This window comes from Scomber scombrus, chromosome 4 (assembly GCF_963691925.1).
Source record: "Scomber scombrus chromosome 4, fScoSco1.1, whole genome shotgun sequence".
In the NCBI taxonomy this organism is placed as follows: Eukaryota; Metazoa; Chordata; class Actinopteri; order Scombriformes; family Scombridae; genus Scomber; species Scomber scombrus.
In genome coordinates, this window is record NC_084973.1 from 6,409,978 (window position 1) to 6,426,499 (window position 16,522).

At 40.7% G+C, this 16,522-nt stretch overlaps 1 protein-coding gene across 2 annotated transcripts in view; it reads right to left on the reverse strand.

The window, feature by feature from the left end:
* Window positions 1-3,699: 3,699 nt before the first annotated feature.
* Window positions 3,700-16,522, reverse strand: part of tet3 (tet methylcytosine dioxygenase 3) — a 35,949-nt gene continuing 23,126 nt past the window's right edge. For both annotated transcript variants that reach the window (XM_062417096.1, XM_062417094.1), the window contains exons 4-10: window positions 15,918-16,011; window positions 14,795-15,003; window positions 13,573-13,723; window positions 13,214-13,303; window positions 11,715-11,852; window positions 11,261-11,615; window positions 3,700-11,072 (exon numbers count right to left, since the gene is read on the reverse strand). In XM_062417096.1, the coding sequence (XP_062273080.1) occupies window positions 9,286-11,072; window positions 11,261-11,615; window positions 11,715-11,852; window positions 13,214-13,303; window positions 13,573-13,723; window positions 14,795-15,003; window positions 15,918-16,011 (2,824 nt within the window). In that variant the 3' untranslated portion in view covers window positions 3,700-9,285. The remainder of the gene's footprint in view (window positions 11,073-11,260; window positions 11,616-11,714; window positions 11,853-13,213; window positions 13,304-13,572; window positions 13,724-14,794; window positions 15,004-15,917; window positions 16,012-16,522) is intronic.

Here is a 16,522-nt window from a genome sequence, read left to right on the forward strand (position 1 = left end):
CTCTGCCCAAACTTTAAATCCAGAGTCTCTCCAAGTTGTAGTGAAACCTGATAGAGATGAAACAATAACCAGGTGAGCTTTGACCATGTGACATTGTGTTTTAATTATCCTATTCACTGTACAGTGAATTTTGCAAAAATTTCGCTTAGTGAGCCCTAAGAATGCATTCAAGTGGTCAGAGGAATGCCAGTGGCTTTTTTGAGGCTGCTAAAGCCCTCCTCTGTAGTGTCCCTGTGCTCGTGGCACCAAACGTTTCCCATCCATTCAAAATTGAATAGTCTTCTTTAAGAATACTACTGTCGTTGGGAATATGCTCACTAAACTATATGTCACATAATGTAATTCAGTAGTGGAAAATATTGAGAACAATGTTGATGTACTTTACTTGAGTACTTCCATTTTCTGCTACTCCATACTTCTACCACATTACATTTCCTCTGTAGGAAACATTGTACTTTTTAACCAATTATATTTATTTCAAAGCTTTAGTTCCTTTTCAGATTAAGATTTTACACCATGGTTAATATAGTAATCTTATCAAATACAATACACAAGATTAAACCAGTGGTTTATAATCCCTTTGTCTTGTGAGCTCAGGTATTAAATCAGTGTGTAGTTGTGTCTCTGTCATGTTTAACATGCATATGAATTGTTAGCAGCTCCACCAAAAAAACATTTTCCCTCTGAATGTCTCACATGGTTTAATTTCAATAAATGTTATATAAATGAATTAATAAATATTTCATCAAAAAATCAAAGATCAAAGCCACCCTGAAAATCAATATGTGTATCAGAACTTAGTTTTTTCTTCTTTCATCTCCCTTCAATCATCAATCTAACCCTACCAGACTAACTAGCTAAATGTATATGAAGTAGTTCAAACTGACTCCATACTTTTACATTTTCTTAAATGAATGTTTGACAGGTTGATATACATGATTTATATTTTTAGCTTAAATGAAATGACAGATTAACCTGCAGAGATGTTAAATAAAGTGAAACATTTTGAACACTACTGCCAATTATGAACTTATTGTCCCTACAGATATTATACCACTATACAGAATCCTTTTTAATTCACTTTTCAACATTTATTTCACAAGACTGACACAAATACAGACAACAATCACATTTACAGTTACAATTCTATACAGTTCAGACTGGCCCATGGATCCAAGCCGGGGGTCCAGTGAGCAGAGCTGCAGTGCAGTCAGACACGCTGCTCTGAAGAATCTTCTTGAATGTGTTTTGGATGCTGGTAAAGAAAACTTGGTTTCCAGCTGTGGTCAGGTGCATTTCGTCTGGCAGAAAGGTTTTCTTGTCATAAAATTACAGGAGGGATGTTCAATTATTTCACCTCTGAGGTCTTGAACATTCTTCCTCATGAATCTGTTGACAGACTTCCTGTCATTATTAATCTTAACTGGTTTCCCAGTTCTCCACACATGCCGCTCACTGATGCAGGAAAATGCAATCTGCACTGACGGAAACTCTGCATGCATCCGCTGCAAATCTCTCTGCTTTAGAAATGCCGTTTTTTTTCTTGCTTGACATCAATCTAAGTTCATTGCCACCGGCATGAAGCAACCCCCCCCCCCCCCCCCCCCCTCCCCTTAAGTGTATTTACACATTTGCCCACAACATCTCCTCCTGTGGGCAGCCGTAAGTAGAGCTGGTGTAGAAACAGTATATGCATGTTAGAAGTGAAGTCTTTTATATATAGAATATAAATTGACAATGTAATTACAAATATTATCCAACATGCCATAAGGCAATTTATAGAATAGCAGAATAGCAGAGCTGTACAATTTCAGATTTTACTGAAACCTGATTATTACGTCAGGTCTCAGTAAAGTATGTCAGAATTGTTTCCAGACTACAGTTGGAATTTCTTGTCTGGTAATAATTTTAAAAAAAGCAATAAAGTAGTTTAATTTCTGGTCTACGCCAAATTGATCTGCAAACATTTTCTTCACCAGGATCTTGAGGCTTAGATTAAAGTTCATTTGAATGCTGTTGGACAAAGTGTATGAGAAATGAACAAATGTTAACAATCTTGAGCCCTCATGTCTTGACCCATTTAAATACAGAACAATAAAAAACAGTCACAAGGAAGCCACTCGAGGCACTCATTATATGTAGTTATTAGACCTAATCATTTAAAGGACTTAGTCCGCCTTTGTAAAAACAGCTTTAAAAATAAAATATACAAATACTGTGTCATTCAGTGGTGGACATAACTAAGTTCATTTACTCTGGTGCTGTACTTTTTACGATTTGTATTTACTTTTTACAGTTTATTTGACACCTTTAGTTACTAGTTACTTTTTTAATATTAAAATTTTCCACAAAAGGTAAATATAATAGGTTATAAAATACAACACAATGTTAAAGGGTGAACCAATGGCTTCCAATACATTAGTCTTGTGTAAAATCAGTATGTAGTTGTGTCTTTTATCTCTTTTCAAATTTCTACTAGTTGTTAGCAGTTCCATCAAAGAGAAATTTCCTCTCCTCTAAATTTCTCACATTGTTTCATTTCCATTGAAATGATCCAATCTTTCACCAAAATACTAAGATTCAGTCATTACATACAATACAAGAAACATAAACAGTATATTCACAAAGATTTACTCTGTGCATAAAGTCAAGTTTATAGTACTTCGTCAACTCGACGGTGTAGCCCTGCAGAGCCCTACGCATCATCAAGTCCTCAAGAAAGCATACTGTATAAGATTATGTGACCCTAGGAATGTCCTTTATGACTACTTTAACCTGAGACATGTATGTAAAACAAACAGAAGGAAGTTTGGTTTTGTTCCAGAGGCCATTAGACTGAACAGCCACAGTATACAAGAAATGTCAGTTTACCTTGTGTACAGACTGATAAATGCATTTACACTTTGACACTTTTGACACATCCAACATATTGATATTGTTGGCTAGCTACAGACCAGTCACTGCCATTAATCCTTGTGTATTTAAACTCTTTGAATGAATTGCATGTGCACTTGTTTGCAAACTTTGCTTGACTCAAATTGCACCTTGAGGGATGAATGACGTATTCTTTAATTGAACTAAAAATGAAGTGTTTTGCTTTTCTACAGCCACGCAACATAGCCAGAATCTGTCCTTTTCTCTCCATAAGATTTTGATTGATATCCTCAAGACTCAACAATTTCTCTGTCTTTGTCTCTGTCCTCCCTCAGCCCTGTCACACACATCATTCAGACCACTGCTGCTAGAATGGAAATCTTTTCTCCCCTGAACTTTTTCCTCTGGTTGCCCATACACATGACAGCAGAGCACTTATCCTAACCTTCAAAGCAGTAAATGGACCTGCAATAGACTTTGCTAACTCTCAGACACATTTTGCATTTGTGGTCTTTATTTTTGGAAAAATGTTGTGTTCTTCTGAATGTCAGAGTGGCATGGAAGAGGGAAGCAAGAGGATAGCAATTACAGTAATTGTTAAGTGCCCTACCTGGAGCTTCAAAAATGACTCCAATTACATCCATGTAATGAGACTACCTGGAGGTTAGTAATTGAAGTGGAGGCATGAATCAGTAAAATTATTCATACTAGTGTCCCATTGAAAAAAAATACAAACTGTCAGAACTCTGCAGTGTTAATTTGGCCATCACTGCACCCCTGTAATCAATCAATCAGAATCAGTTGACCAGAAAATAACCAAACATGTTTCACTTCAATGTATTTATTTATCGCGCAACATAAAACAATATTGTGGAGTTTTTACCACATACACTATGTATTCACATAATACACCATACAGCTACAAAGAGAGAGAGACTGAACAAAAACACTTTTTTTTACATACTGCATCCTTGACATGAAAAATAAAGAACCAAGAATGATCCTAGAACTCAAAAAGGAATGTAGCTGCCAGTTGTGTAGGTAGATTTTCTTTTTTTATGTGTATGGACCAGGGTCCAAGTCTCTATCCCAAATTTAGAGTGTTCATTAAATTAGGTGTTTAATAGACTTCTAAAAGTGGGCCATACACAGTGAGATGCATATGTTTGTCTATGTTTATGTGTGTGTGCATGAGAGAAAGACAAAATATATAAGTTGTTAGGAGAAAGAGAGGGGTTGAGAAAAGGAAGTGCATGACTAAGGGGAGGAAGAGGGAGGCAGTACACAATTGCTATTCTTGTATCGATCAAATATCTTAGCATTCTTAACGTGAACATGTACAACGTTTGGTACTTGCGCTGTACCAAACATGAGACCCAGATAACAGTCTTCATATAATATGACTCTATATCTCATCTTAGTTCAAATGAGGTCAAGTACAATGTGGAATGAATATTAATAGAGAATGCAATCAACTGTTCGAGTGCCCCCCTGCCCTCAAAAAGAGATGTAAATTTATAGCGTTGTAACAAAAGACTTTTCATAAAGTCAGCACCACGGCAGCTTCCAATCCTATGAAACTGCTGTAATCAAAAGTATAATTCTCTTGACATTCTAAGAGCTCAGAAAAATATTTGTGGTAATCATTTATCCCTCATATTATTATTTTTTTTACACAGTGAATTTATGGTGTAGCATCATAGCACCAGCAGACCGACCCCCCCCCCCCCCCCCATCTCGGTACGTGTTTGGGAGGTGGCGCTTCTCATGAGAACCATCCACCAAACTCGTGACACATTTAGAAATTTACAAAGTTAATAAGATATCACTTTATCCTCAGCACCCGTTCTTAGGCAAGTGTGTGTGGCTGTATGTGTGTGTGTGTGTGTGTGTGTGTGTGTGTGTGTGTGTAATGTGGGCCATGCATGATTCAAAAATAAGATGGGCTCAATTGGACATCTGATATGTCCAAAAAACTAAGAGACGGCCCTGTTATGGCATATTGTACCAATCCCAGCCAATCTACTGTTGACCATGGTGTACATGTCCAATAAGGAAATATCGTTACAAAATGAAACACCTGGTGTCTTTCACAGGTGTGTCATAATTTTTCTGCCAAGTGCATACTTACTATTATGAGAACTAGAGTAGATAATAATGAGAGATACATTTAAACAAGCAGGGAGGCAGTCTCTTACCTGATAGTCTAACACAACTGACAAAGATTGCTGGGCTAAAACTCACTAAACATCTCTCACTGATTCACTTCAGACCGGTCCTGCAACTACCCGAATATTCTTTAACATCCCAATTTTGGAAAGGGGTTATGCACATGATCATGGTTTAGCTTTGAATGGCCACTCAAGTAAGTCCTATTCAAGGGATACATTTTAGGAAATACACTTATTTGCTTTCTTGCCCAAGCTGATACTACTTTCATGTCTGTACAGTTGTATGAAGAATCAGCCAGCAGATGGTTGACTTAGCTTAGCATAAAAACGCAACTAACCTGGTTGTATTTAAAGGTAACAAAGTTGGCCTACCAGCACCTCCAAATCTCTCTAATTAACACATTACATCTTGTTAAGTCCATACAAATACAAAAGTCTAAAACGGACAATTCATGTTTTTGCTTTTTGTACAGGTTTAACAAAGGAGATATAATGTGTTAATAAGCAAGTTTTAGAAGCGCTAATCTGTGGATTTTGCTACCTTTAGATAAAGCTAGGCTAGCAGTTTCCCCCTGCTTCCAGTCTTCGTGCTAAGTTAAGCTAACTGGCTGTTGGCTTTGGCTTCATATTTAACATAAACATGAGAGTGGTATCAATCTAATCATACAACAAGGTAGAAAATAAGTGTCAAGCTATTCCTTTAATTGACATAGAGTACATCCAGTGAAGGGCAACTGTTTCAAATATTTCCTTAGCATACCGGCAGTAGACCACTGATGCCGAGTACCACAACGTTACAATCTTGCTATTTTTCAGCCTTCAATTCAAATTTGATATTGTCATTCATTTGTGATGCTGTGTGAAAATTCATACTTTTTGCAGATAAAAATGGGCGATTCTTAAGTTATGTGGACTGTTGTAAGTGAGTGAGAAAAGTGTGGTTTCATGTCATATAGTTGGGCTAATCAATTTGTTTTAGAAAGTGACAGATATCTGCCAGTTACATGCTGACAGGGAGTACAGTACTTATGAAAGCAAAACAGCAGTGTCACTAAGCACACATGTACATACAACACATTGGGACCAAGTGTTGTTTACTGTTGTTAAGGGCTTTCAAAGACTTCAAAATACACCCTAGTCATTCATGGTTTAGTTACTATCCTCACCAGTTAAATAATCTTACCTAAATATTTTAATATTTACATTTTCATCTCTCTCTTGAGAAAATTAAAAAAAACCCAAAAAAACTAAGCTTCAAGTTGTCAATAATCGGCTCTTTCTTTTTGTCATTAAAATCAAGATTAAAAGTGCTTTTATAAATCTTTTCTTCTCTATGTACAATTTGTATTAGCTATATAAAAAAAGATGAAAAAAACCCATCAAAGACAATCATTATCATCATCACCATGTAGTAATAAATAAGAATTAAAAAAAAAAAAAAAAAAGAACAAAAAAAAGCAGGTTAAAATGAGTGTGGAGATCTAGAGCACACAAAGGGACATATGCATGATTCTCTGCCCTCAGTAGCAAGTTGTGATTGTGACCAGTGTCTCTACAGCGTGAGGTAGAGAGCTGGAGACCCTCGGGAGAGGTTCTAGGGTAACAGGGTCTTTCACAGATGACCAGGGCCTTGACCCAAACTACCACTCAGCATCCAGGAGACAGCCTGCATCCACTCAAATGACTCACTCATTTTCACTTTCACCACATTTTGCAACAAAACCATGTCACTATTTGAATCGTATGATTCAAACAGTGACATGGTTGGTGGAGAGGAACTAAAAATTAGTAATTTAAGGGACACAACCAGGCTATCAAATAGTCTCTCTCTTTGGCTCTTTTCTTTCATGCACAAATGCAGTTGTGTCATTTTCAGACACACACACACACACACACACACACACACACACACACACACACACACACACAAAGTGAGAGATTCATTGATTCATGCCTTTGCATTTGACGCCAACTCCCAGAAGCTACAGTAATCTTCCAAGGTATCCCTTTATCTCTCAATACAATATATTGTCTGTAATAACCAAAGTTTATGGGTTACCAACAATACATTGAATGACTGTGCTTTCTTTGCCCTGTACAGTGTACTTTGTTTGAGACAAAAGCAAAGCACCTCAGAAGGAACCAGTACTTGAGTAGACTGGTTCTGATGTGACAAGGTGCCTGCAGAAGGACACACCTCATTCTGCTTGAAGATGACAGCACCATGCAGAGGGAGGAGTGGGCCCTTCACAGTATATCAAGTATAATAGGAGAGCACCAGAGTGTGTGTAGGATCACCAAAAGCACTGCTGTCCCAACACGGCTTCTTCTGCTCTAACCTGGGATGGGTTTCCCAAAGGCAACTCCTGACTTTGTTCACATTTGTGCCTCAATGGGACAAAGATTAACTTTGCCATAGGCTGCTTTTGTGAGGCCCTTCTATGGCTAGCAAACAGGGTGTAAGATCCCCCTCTACTGGCCATGGATGAGTAAAGCAGCAAGGCAAAGCTTTACTGGTTTCTGAATGGATTTTCAGTAAGTGCTTGTAGGTTTTGTACACACCACTATGAAACGGCAGTCACTGCTGCCATCTAGAGTTTACACTGAGAAGTGCTCACCCCTACTTGAATGTTATAGGAAGATAAAGAGTGCCACCTGTTCCATCTCTATATGGTAATAGCAGATCTGAGTCAAGTTGCATTCACAAGCAATATTGATCATTTGTTTTAGCCTCTGTGGAGCACTAGAAATGTACAGTTTGCCACTTCGAAAACACAATGAACAAAGAAAATCAACAATTCAATAATTCTTTGCATGGCAAATTTCCGGCACCTATGTGGCTAATCTGAATGTAATACATCAATTCATTCTACTACTCCACCTAGGTCAAACAAGAAAAATGTACTTGCAAATACTACATGAGCCAGATTTAGAGCACCTAAATACAGCATTGAGTGCCATGAAGAGTGGTGGAATGAAATTCAATCAGAGCTGGAAGTTGAGCACCAGTCGAAAGCTGGAGGGGTGTAGAAGAGGAGGAGGAGCACATCAGTTAATGCCAAGAGAATCAGCAAAGTTTACTTCCAAAGTGGCTTAAAAGTCAAGTGCAATTATTTTGAACCTGATCATTATTTTCCTACTTTATGCTTTATGCATTATGGTGTTTTAGTTCAGATATTACCAGATTACTACAAAGCAAACATGCAACAGCTGAAACCAAGCAGTATTCTTCTGCTGTGGTCAGAATGGGATTTTTTTAACCTCAATTTGAAAGAGGACCTAAATCAAAAAGGTATGACTGATTGTTACAGTGAAAAATTCAAGGGGATGATTTTGCCATACACTATACTGCTTTGACAATTGACTTCAGTGGGTCCTTGTTGGAAGAATATACAGAGACGTATGTTCCAGCAGACTGTGTTTAGTGTATTAGAATGCTGCTAGAAAACTGTAGCTACATCAGCCTTCAAGTAATTTTAATTTAAACACAATCCTCAAAACTACTGACCAAAACTAAGAAATTAAAGCCCAGGTTCATAATAATTGGAATTGTCCTAAACCAGATTATTGAAATAAAAGATACATATCTGTATATAGTCAATATAGAGATAAATATCTAAGGCAAGCCTACAGGAAAGGCTTTTTATATATTTGATTAGTATTGATTTGCTGTCCTGCCAGGCAGATAATGACTCCTCCTCTACAGCTGGAAGATTGACACAAAAACAAAGGAAAAAAGGGTACACATTTTCCAAACATGGAAAAAGGAAATGTCTGAGTCTGACTGACTCAGACTAATTGATTTAAAAAAATATATAACCAAAAACAATCACATCATTAATAATAACATTAATGAAAACAGCAATAATAAAAAACAAACAAGTCTTCATTATAATAATACCTGTAATAACAACATTGACAGTAACAATAGCAATCATAATATTGATAATAATAGCAATAATTAGAATCATTAAAATTCTATAAACAAGAGCAATGGAGTTCCTCTCCAGGGAAGAGAGAGGAAGAGCACCACAGGCAGTGTGTCTGAAGCCCAAACCACTGCCTGACATGAGGTAAAAAACAATAAAAATGTCCCCTCCTCTAAGTGGACTGCGGAGGGGGCAGGATGGAGAGACGCTAGACTGCGGGACGGCTGAGAGACATTCATCCTGTTCAACACTCTCTCCAGCCCTCCACTGCACCACTCCGTAGTTATCGGTCTGTTTGTGTCTGTCTGACCTCAAACAAAGTGGCTGTAGGGCCCAGTGAGGCGGGTGAAGGCATAGGGAGACACAGTAACCATAGAGTTGGTGTGGAACGTGGGGGCTAACCGCGTCACTGGCCCCTCTCTCTTGTCTTTTGATTGTCCAGGTCCTGGACTGGCCCCTGCCATTGTAGCACCCCACTTACGTTTCTTGCTGAGGGCCTTGATTTCTTCCTGGGAGAGGCCAAGGAGAGCTGCTTCCTGCTGCCTCTGGAGTGCTCGCTCTGCCAGTAGCTTCATTTTGGCCTCCCATAGAGCCAGGCCATGCATGGGTTGGTTGAGGTTCTTGTGCTGGTAGAAGACCAGGGAGATGCGGGTGGGGTGGGAACGATCAGGCCTTTTGAGTGGAGTGGTGGCATGTAGTTCCCGACGCGCACATTCAATCAGGATGGAGCCATGAGCTGGTGCGACTGCTACACCACCAATGTTTGGATCCAGGAAGTTGTGCTCGCTGTCAGACCACACCTCATCGTCATCATATTCACGACCCCTGTTGCTCTCAACATCACTCTCAGCTCGGCTGGGGTCCCAGCCAGCTTGATTTGACTGCTGCAGGGCATCTGGGAAGAGGCGGCCCTCCGGGGCAGGGGAAAGGGTACTGCCTGCCACTGAACCTCCACAAGACCTCCAGGCCTTCTCTTGGAGCCCAAGGGGAGTAGAACACCGACTCTCACCGGTTTTAGCCCAGATCTTGTCAGCATAGGCTCCTGCAGGATTGCTGTGCTTCAAACCAGGGCTATATGCTGCAGGCCCCATAGCCCATGGATTCGGCTGGGGGCTAGGAGCAGGGCTGGCCCAGTGCCTGGGGGTGCCTGGCTGTGGTGTAACTGAGCCTAAGTGAGAGGTGCCAGGCTGTGGAGTACCTGGGTGAGGGGTGCTTGGGCGTGGGGTTAGAGGGCGTGGGGACCCTGGGTGTATGTTACCCGGGAGTGCTGTGCCTAGGTGAGGAGAGGGAGATGGAGAGGGAGGTATCTGCAGGGATGGTGAAGGGGCAGGGGAAGCCATTGGGGTATTTGAACCAGGGTAGGGTGACCACTGCTGGGGGTAAGGAGAGGGCTGCCGCTGCTGGGGATGCTGGTGAAACTGCTGCTTGTCTGGGTTCACTAATGACGCTTCAGGGTTTTGTTTAGGATTTAGATGGCAGTCCCAACTTGTGGGAACAATATTTCCATTAAGCTTGAGCCCTGGCCAGGCAGCAGGCTGGTGGGTGGTGCTAGGTGTGTTGGCACCAGCCTGGCTCAGCACCACACCTTCATAGAGTGGAACATCCATAGGCTCCTGTTTGATGACTGGAGTGCCTCTGTTGGAGAGCTCAGAGGAGACAGAGGAAGGACGGGACTGGTTGTAGTCAAGAGGCTGGGTGTAAGCGCTGTGATTTGTTTGGTTGGTTTGCTCTGGGTGGCCAGGAATGGACTGGGCCAGTCTGGCCTGAAGGCTTTGAAGACTCTGAATGTCAGGTTTCTTGTCTACCTGGACAGCCTTACCGCCATTTCGACCCTCGTAGGTCCTCAGCTTAGGGGGGAAAAGTGCATTAGGGGGGTAGTTGTAGTAGCCATAGTGCATTGCGGGCAGATTATGGTGGTAACCGTTTACTGGGTCTGCTGCAGAGGGCTGGCCAGGTGGGGGGAGGCCTCCCCTTGCATAGTAGGCAGGGTGTGGATAGACGTTGTTGAATGGGTCTGCTGTCTGCACAGGGTATCCATCTATTGATCCATTGAAGGGCTCCTTCTTGATGTTGGGCTTCACCTCTTGTTTTATAATTGCTGGATGTTTAAAACAAAGATAAAGGTAAGTTACAAACAAGACCTAACTTGTCAAATGCTAGAAGACAAAGTCCAATGTCAAGCAATTTAATATAATTTGTAACAGCTTACTGTTAGATGGCTATTGATAGACACTGAACACAATCAAGGTTTGTTACAAATGCAATCAAAACAAAACAGTGACTAACCTTTATTGCCTTGGGGTAGAGGGGAGTCGGTGATGCAGACCTCAGCCTTGACCACTGTTTTGTCTGGTGTCCCCCCCGTCTGCTGCAGGAGTTTGCTTTTCTTCTTCTCCGAGGCAGCCTTCTTGGCCTCCAGACGGCGTTGTCGGCAGGACTTGGCAGGTTCGGGCAACTTTCGTACTTCTCGGCGGAAAGCCTGAAGCATCTGGATGGCTCCTGTCTTCATCTTGAGGCGCTGGGCCTCCTCACTGCCATACTCATCAGTGGGTGAGACCTTGTAAAGAGGCAACACATGGAGCTGTTCATCCTCAGGGATCTCCCCCACTTTACGGTTGTCCTCCTTGGTTAACGTACACACCTAACAGAGAGAGACAGAAGGGTTGAGGGACAAGAAGAAATGTAAACTGTGCCAAACTACACCAAAATACAAATTTAAGATTAAAGTAAGTGATCTTACCACTGTGCAACCGTTGTAGAGGTTGTGCTGGTCCTTATGAGCATGGGCACAGAAATCCATGCAAGCAGTAACTCCAGAGAACGGTCGGCCCTCTTTTAAACCCAGCCTGCACTCTGGAGCTTTAGCCTCTGTCAGGCACTAAGGTTGGAAGACAGAGATGACTTTACAGGAGGGAACTAATATTTTAATTACCTTGTATTCATCCAAGATACAGACATGCATCAGTTAAAGGCAGCACTTCTTTCTACCGAGGTCAGGGTGGTCTGGTGTCCAGTATGAATAATTTTGCGTGAGAAAGATGAAAGGTGTAACTGGTGGCTGCATTAGGTTGTTGTTGTGTAAAAGGCCTCAGTGAGTTAGCAAGGGCAGAGCTACACTGTCAACACAGAGGGGGCGGAGAATTCTTGAGGGGCTTTTCTTACTAAGTCATTTTAAAATTCATGATAGCTGATATATCCTGTCCATAAATAAACCCTTTTTGGGCCAGGCAAGCCTATGCCTAAGAAAACATACAGTGAAGCCACTTTATCAGACAAGCTTGTTCTGAAGAAAAAACAAGAAAACAGGTTGCCAGTCACATTCAAACGGTTCAGCACCACCACCAATAGACAGCAACAGGCCAGTACCTTTCTTACACAGGAGTTAAATAAACCTAAAATAGACATAGCAGTCTACAACACTGTACAAGGTCTGTTGATTCAAACAATAAAGTAGACCGTCACACAGAAAGGTGAAGAGATGCAGTAAACATGGAGTTTAACAACATATTAACTTAACAGTTCTTCAAAATGTAAGTTAATAAAGACTAAGTATTTACATTTCACTCACTAATTGTTGTCCTTACTCAACCTACTGTATTTTATTGTAGGCCATCTGTGCATTCCACCATCCTCTACAGAACAAATTAATCTGAACAGGTTAACGAATGTTGTACATCTCACAGTCCCTTTTTAAAACTTCATCTTCCTCTCCTTCATGGTGGCAAACTTGCCAACCACTTTGTCTCATCAATGTTTATGTCCGGCTAAACACACACTAAAGTGAGGTTAAAAAGTCTGGCCTCATCCATGCAGAAAGCAAATAAATTTTAATAAGCCTCAGAAAGGCTGAAACTTCGTCTTGCGAGTTTCAATCACCACAAACATAAGAAGACACAAATAACTCATATTTTGGCTAAAGTTCTCATAAACTTTGAACTGCAGCTTATGCAATCTTCACTTCCTGCTGAGTCAATGAGCGGAAATACAGACAGTGCCACTCTGCCATTGCAACCTACATTGTGGTCAGAGATGGGATTACGTTTGTAGTGATAAGAACTACCACAGAAAATGAATAGAGAAAGTTCAGAGACTTTAGAGAGTGCCCAGGTGGGTCGCGCACTACATCCTCATTGGGGCCCCTACTGAGTGTAGTCTTTGGGCGGTTGCATGCTTATGTGAATGAGGGTTTACACACTTGTAAATAAATGTAAAATGAAGGATATTTGCATGTGCACAAACCTGGTTACTGTAGGCCTGTGGGGCCAGCCTCTTATACAAAGGAGCCACCTCAGTTGCCAGATCTTGGAAGTTATCCCTGAGTTTGTCCTCCTGACAAGTAAGAACATGGATCACAGGTAAGTACAAAATACGGTGACAGAGCTCCACAATGGTAGCTTAAAATAACACAAAATTACAAATATCACTTGACCCTGCTTCATAAATACAAAGAGGGCTTCAAGATGTCAATCAGGCACCATCCCCATCATATCAATGGTGAAAAACACTGACTAGTTGTTTGTTGGCATTATATTATAATATATATAATATATATATATTATATAATTCCATAAAAGAAAGAGTCTTCATATGATGAGTACCTCTTCAGGACGTTCTCCTTGTAGTCTGAACTTGCGTGGCATTTTGCTTCGGGCGTATTTACAGCCATTAAAGTACATACTCCAGGAGCAGCCAAAGGAAAAGGAGGCACCACAACTGTCAGGGTCCTTGCCTTGACACGCACAGGTACGACTGCAGGGGGAGACAGTGAGCATCTTCAGTTTTCATGTTAAATTGGGTTTCCCCTGTATGCTTTACATCATGTGCACACTATAAGTTGAGATACAACAATGTCACAGAGAAATTGTATTTGGAGTATCAATGTTAACAGCACATCATCCCAGCCTGTCACAAGCTTCATAGAACAAATATTTGATCTGAAATTGATATGAATAACACAAACATATGCAATTTGACATACTTAAGTGCCATTACTAAATAGGCTAACACAGTTTATTGTATATAGCAAGGAAATAAGACTTTTTTTTTGTTTTGTATTAAGTGGGGGTTATTTCTAAACCAAGTCAAACAAGGGTCTGTCAACATTCATTCATGGCTTAATTTTTGGAGGACACATTAACATTAATGTATACACATCTGGTGATGTATGCATAATTCTGTGTTTGAGTGTAGACAAACTGAATTGAATTAAGCCCCTGGAAGTCTTAAACTTTTCCTTGACACAGACGCACACACAGGCATAAATTAGACCATAGACTCCCACCTTGTCAGAATTTTTCCCTAAAGCTAAGCATGTTTTTCAGCAAAAAATCCTTGGAAAATTCTGATAAAGATGACTTGGGATCAAAAATTTGAGCACGTCTCCATGAAACAAAATACAGGACATGCAGGTGCAGTGAAGGTACATCAATTTCCTGCCATCTGCACATTTATAAATGTGTATGTTAGCAAACCAGTGCAAAGAGTATCTAATCTTTATAAACAGATATCCAAAACTAAATGCAGAATCTGTAGACAATGGGAGAAGATTTTGTTACCAGAAGCATTCTGGTCTCTGTTTGTAGATCGTTGTATTTCATACACAAATATGTGTTGATAGAGGTTAGCTGAAATGTCATCTGGACCGTCTCAAGTTGCTAATCGGACTGTAAACAACAACTTGGTCCTGATATCTGTTATCCAGATATCCACTGGCTACAATGGAACCCCCTGAAATATAAGCCGTCCCCCCTAGAGGCTTAATAGTCATCAGACATATAGCCAATGAGTTCTGAGATTGACAAGTACCCATCAGCTACTCACTCATCATTGAGGCCACAGCGTCGACTGGTGGGGTTGCCAAATTGGGTGAGGGTGCCACTAAGCTCACGGTACAGTTTGTCAGCCAGGGGCTTTGGGACACCTTCCCAGGCCATAATGAGGATGATGATGACAGCGTTTGCACAGTGGTGACCTGCACGGTGACGCACCAGACACAGCAGCTTCTCTGTCTCACTGCCACGACGAATCACCTGATAGGAAACAGAGTTCATCATGGATTTAGCTTTTACTCATCCAGGCCACTTTAACAGTAACACCTTTATTTACAGTTCTGGCAGTTGCAAAATATACTTCTGTCTAATATTAGAGTTACTGTATTTGTTACTAATAAATATTTGTGCTTACAAAACAGCAACATTTAGCACACACGTGCTTCTGAAATACAGTGCAAGGAACAATGCAACACAGTTTGACCTGTACTATCTGACATGCTTCGGTGACTGGAGACCAATCTTAAATCTGCTTATGATGCTAAATGGTGAATTGTTTACATGTGAATTGTTTACACACAACTGGTTTCTTTACCAGAGCAAATTATCTTTTAATAAGTACTCTCTTCTGCTTGTATTATTTCTACACCCCCTCTCTTTCTCCAATACACACAGACACACACACCATACTCACCCTCCCTCAGTAAGATGACTGTTTTGAATCCATGAAGTCATTAGCAGAATGTCAGGGGTGACACGGGGAGGGGAAGCCCGGCTGTTGTTATAAAGTAAGACCTCCAACTGATTTATTTGTCTAGGTGTCTCACCAGGACTCCTTATTATACACTTACATACCCACAAACACACGCTGCATAAATCTGTTGTTAATTATTGTTGTCAGGTGAGACAAGTATCTAAAATATCTCTTTGTCTCCCTTTCTTTTTCTTTCTCTCACTTGAGCACAATTAAGTTGCAATGAGTGGTTGATAGTTTTAGAGTTGTTGACTTTTAAAAACATCATCTTTGAAAGTTATGGGTCACAAAATGTAACTCAAAAAGCGAGAAACAAAAAAATAAAAGATACTTATGCTGCCCAGGCTACTGCTTCTTTTCATATATTATGAGGGACTTTCAGAGCACCCACACAGATGTGATATGATTTGATGCTACTTACCCACTTAGCAATAGGGCATCCCCGCGAGCTCTTTCCCTCTTTGCCCGTGTACACCACCTTCTCAATCCGGACGGCATCCCCCTTCTCTCCATACCTACACAGGAAGAGAGTAACAGTTAAGCCAATTTCATCTTTAGCAGCTGGTGTTTAGAGCCAGAATAGCCTCAAATGATGTCTAACTTTGTGGGTGTGATAATAAGTTTCAATGTGTCAGCACCCTAAGAGCCACCAAGCCAACCTTTAAAGAACTAGCTCTGACTAAAACTGACTTGTGGCCTCACGTGTTCTGTTAAAAGTTGCACACCGCAAAGACTATCCCTGACAGCCAATATGAATGAGTGTTCTGTGCATGTATTCACAATCCAAAAAACATTATAAAGACAAGCACAACTAGCCGCATTTTGAACGGCATACGATTCTTGTGATCAACATAATAGAGACAAAAAAGGTGAAATTACTAATAAACTGTGCTAAACAATCAGACAGCTCTGATAAAACATGATCAGATGGGCAAATGGTTGCTGATGAATCTCAAGTGGCGCCAATGGTGCCACACAGCAAAAATGATGGGCGACACATGTCCGCAGTCCAACAGCACCTGAGCA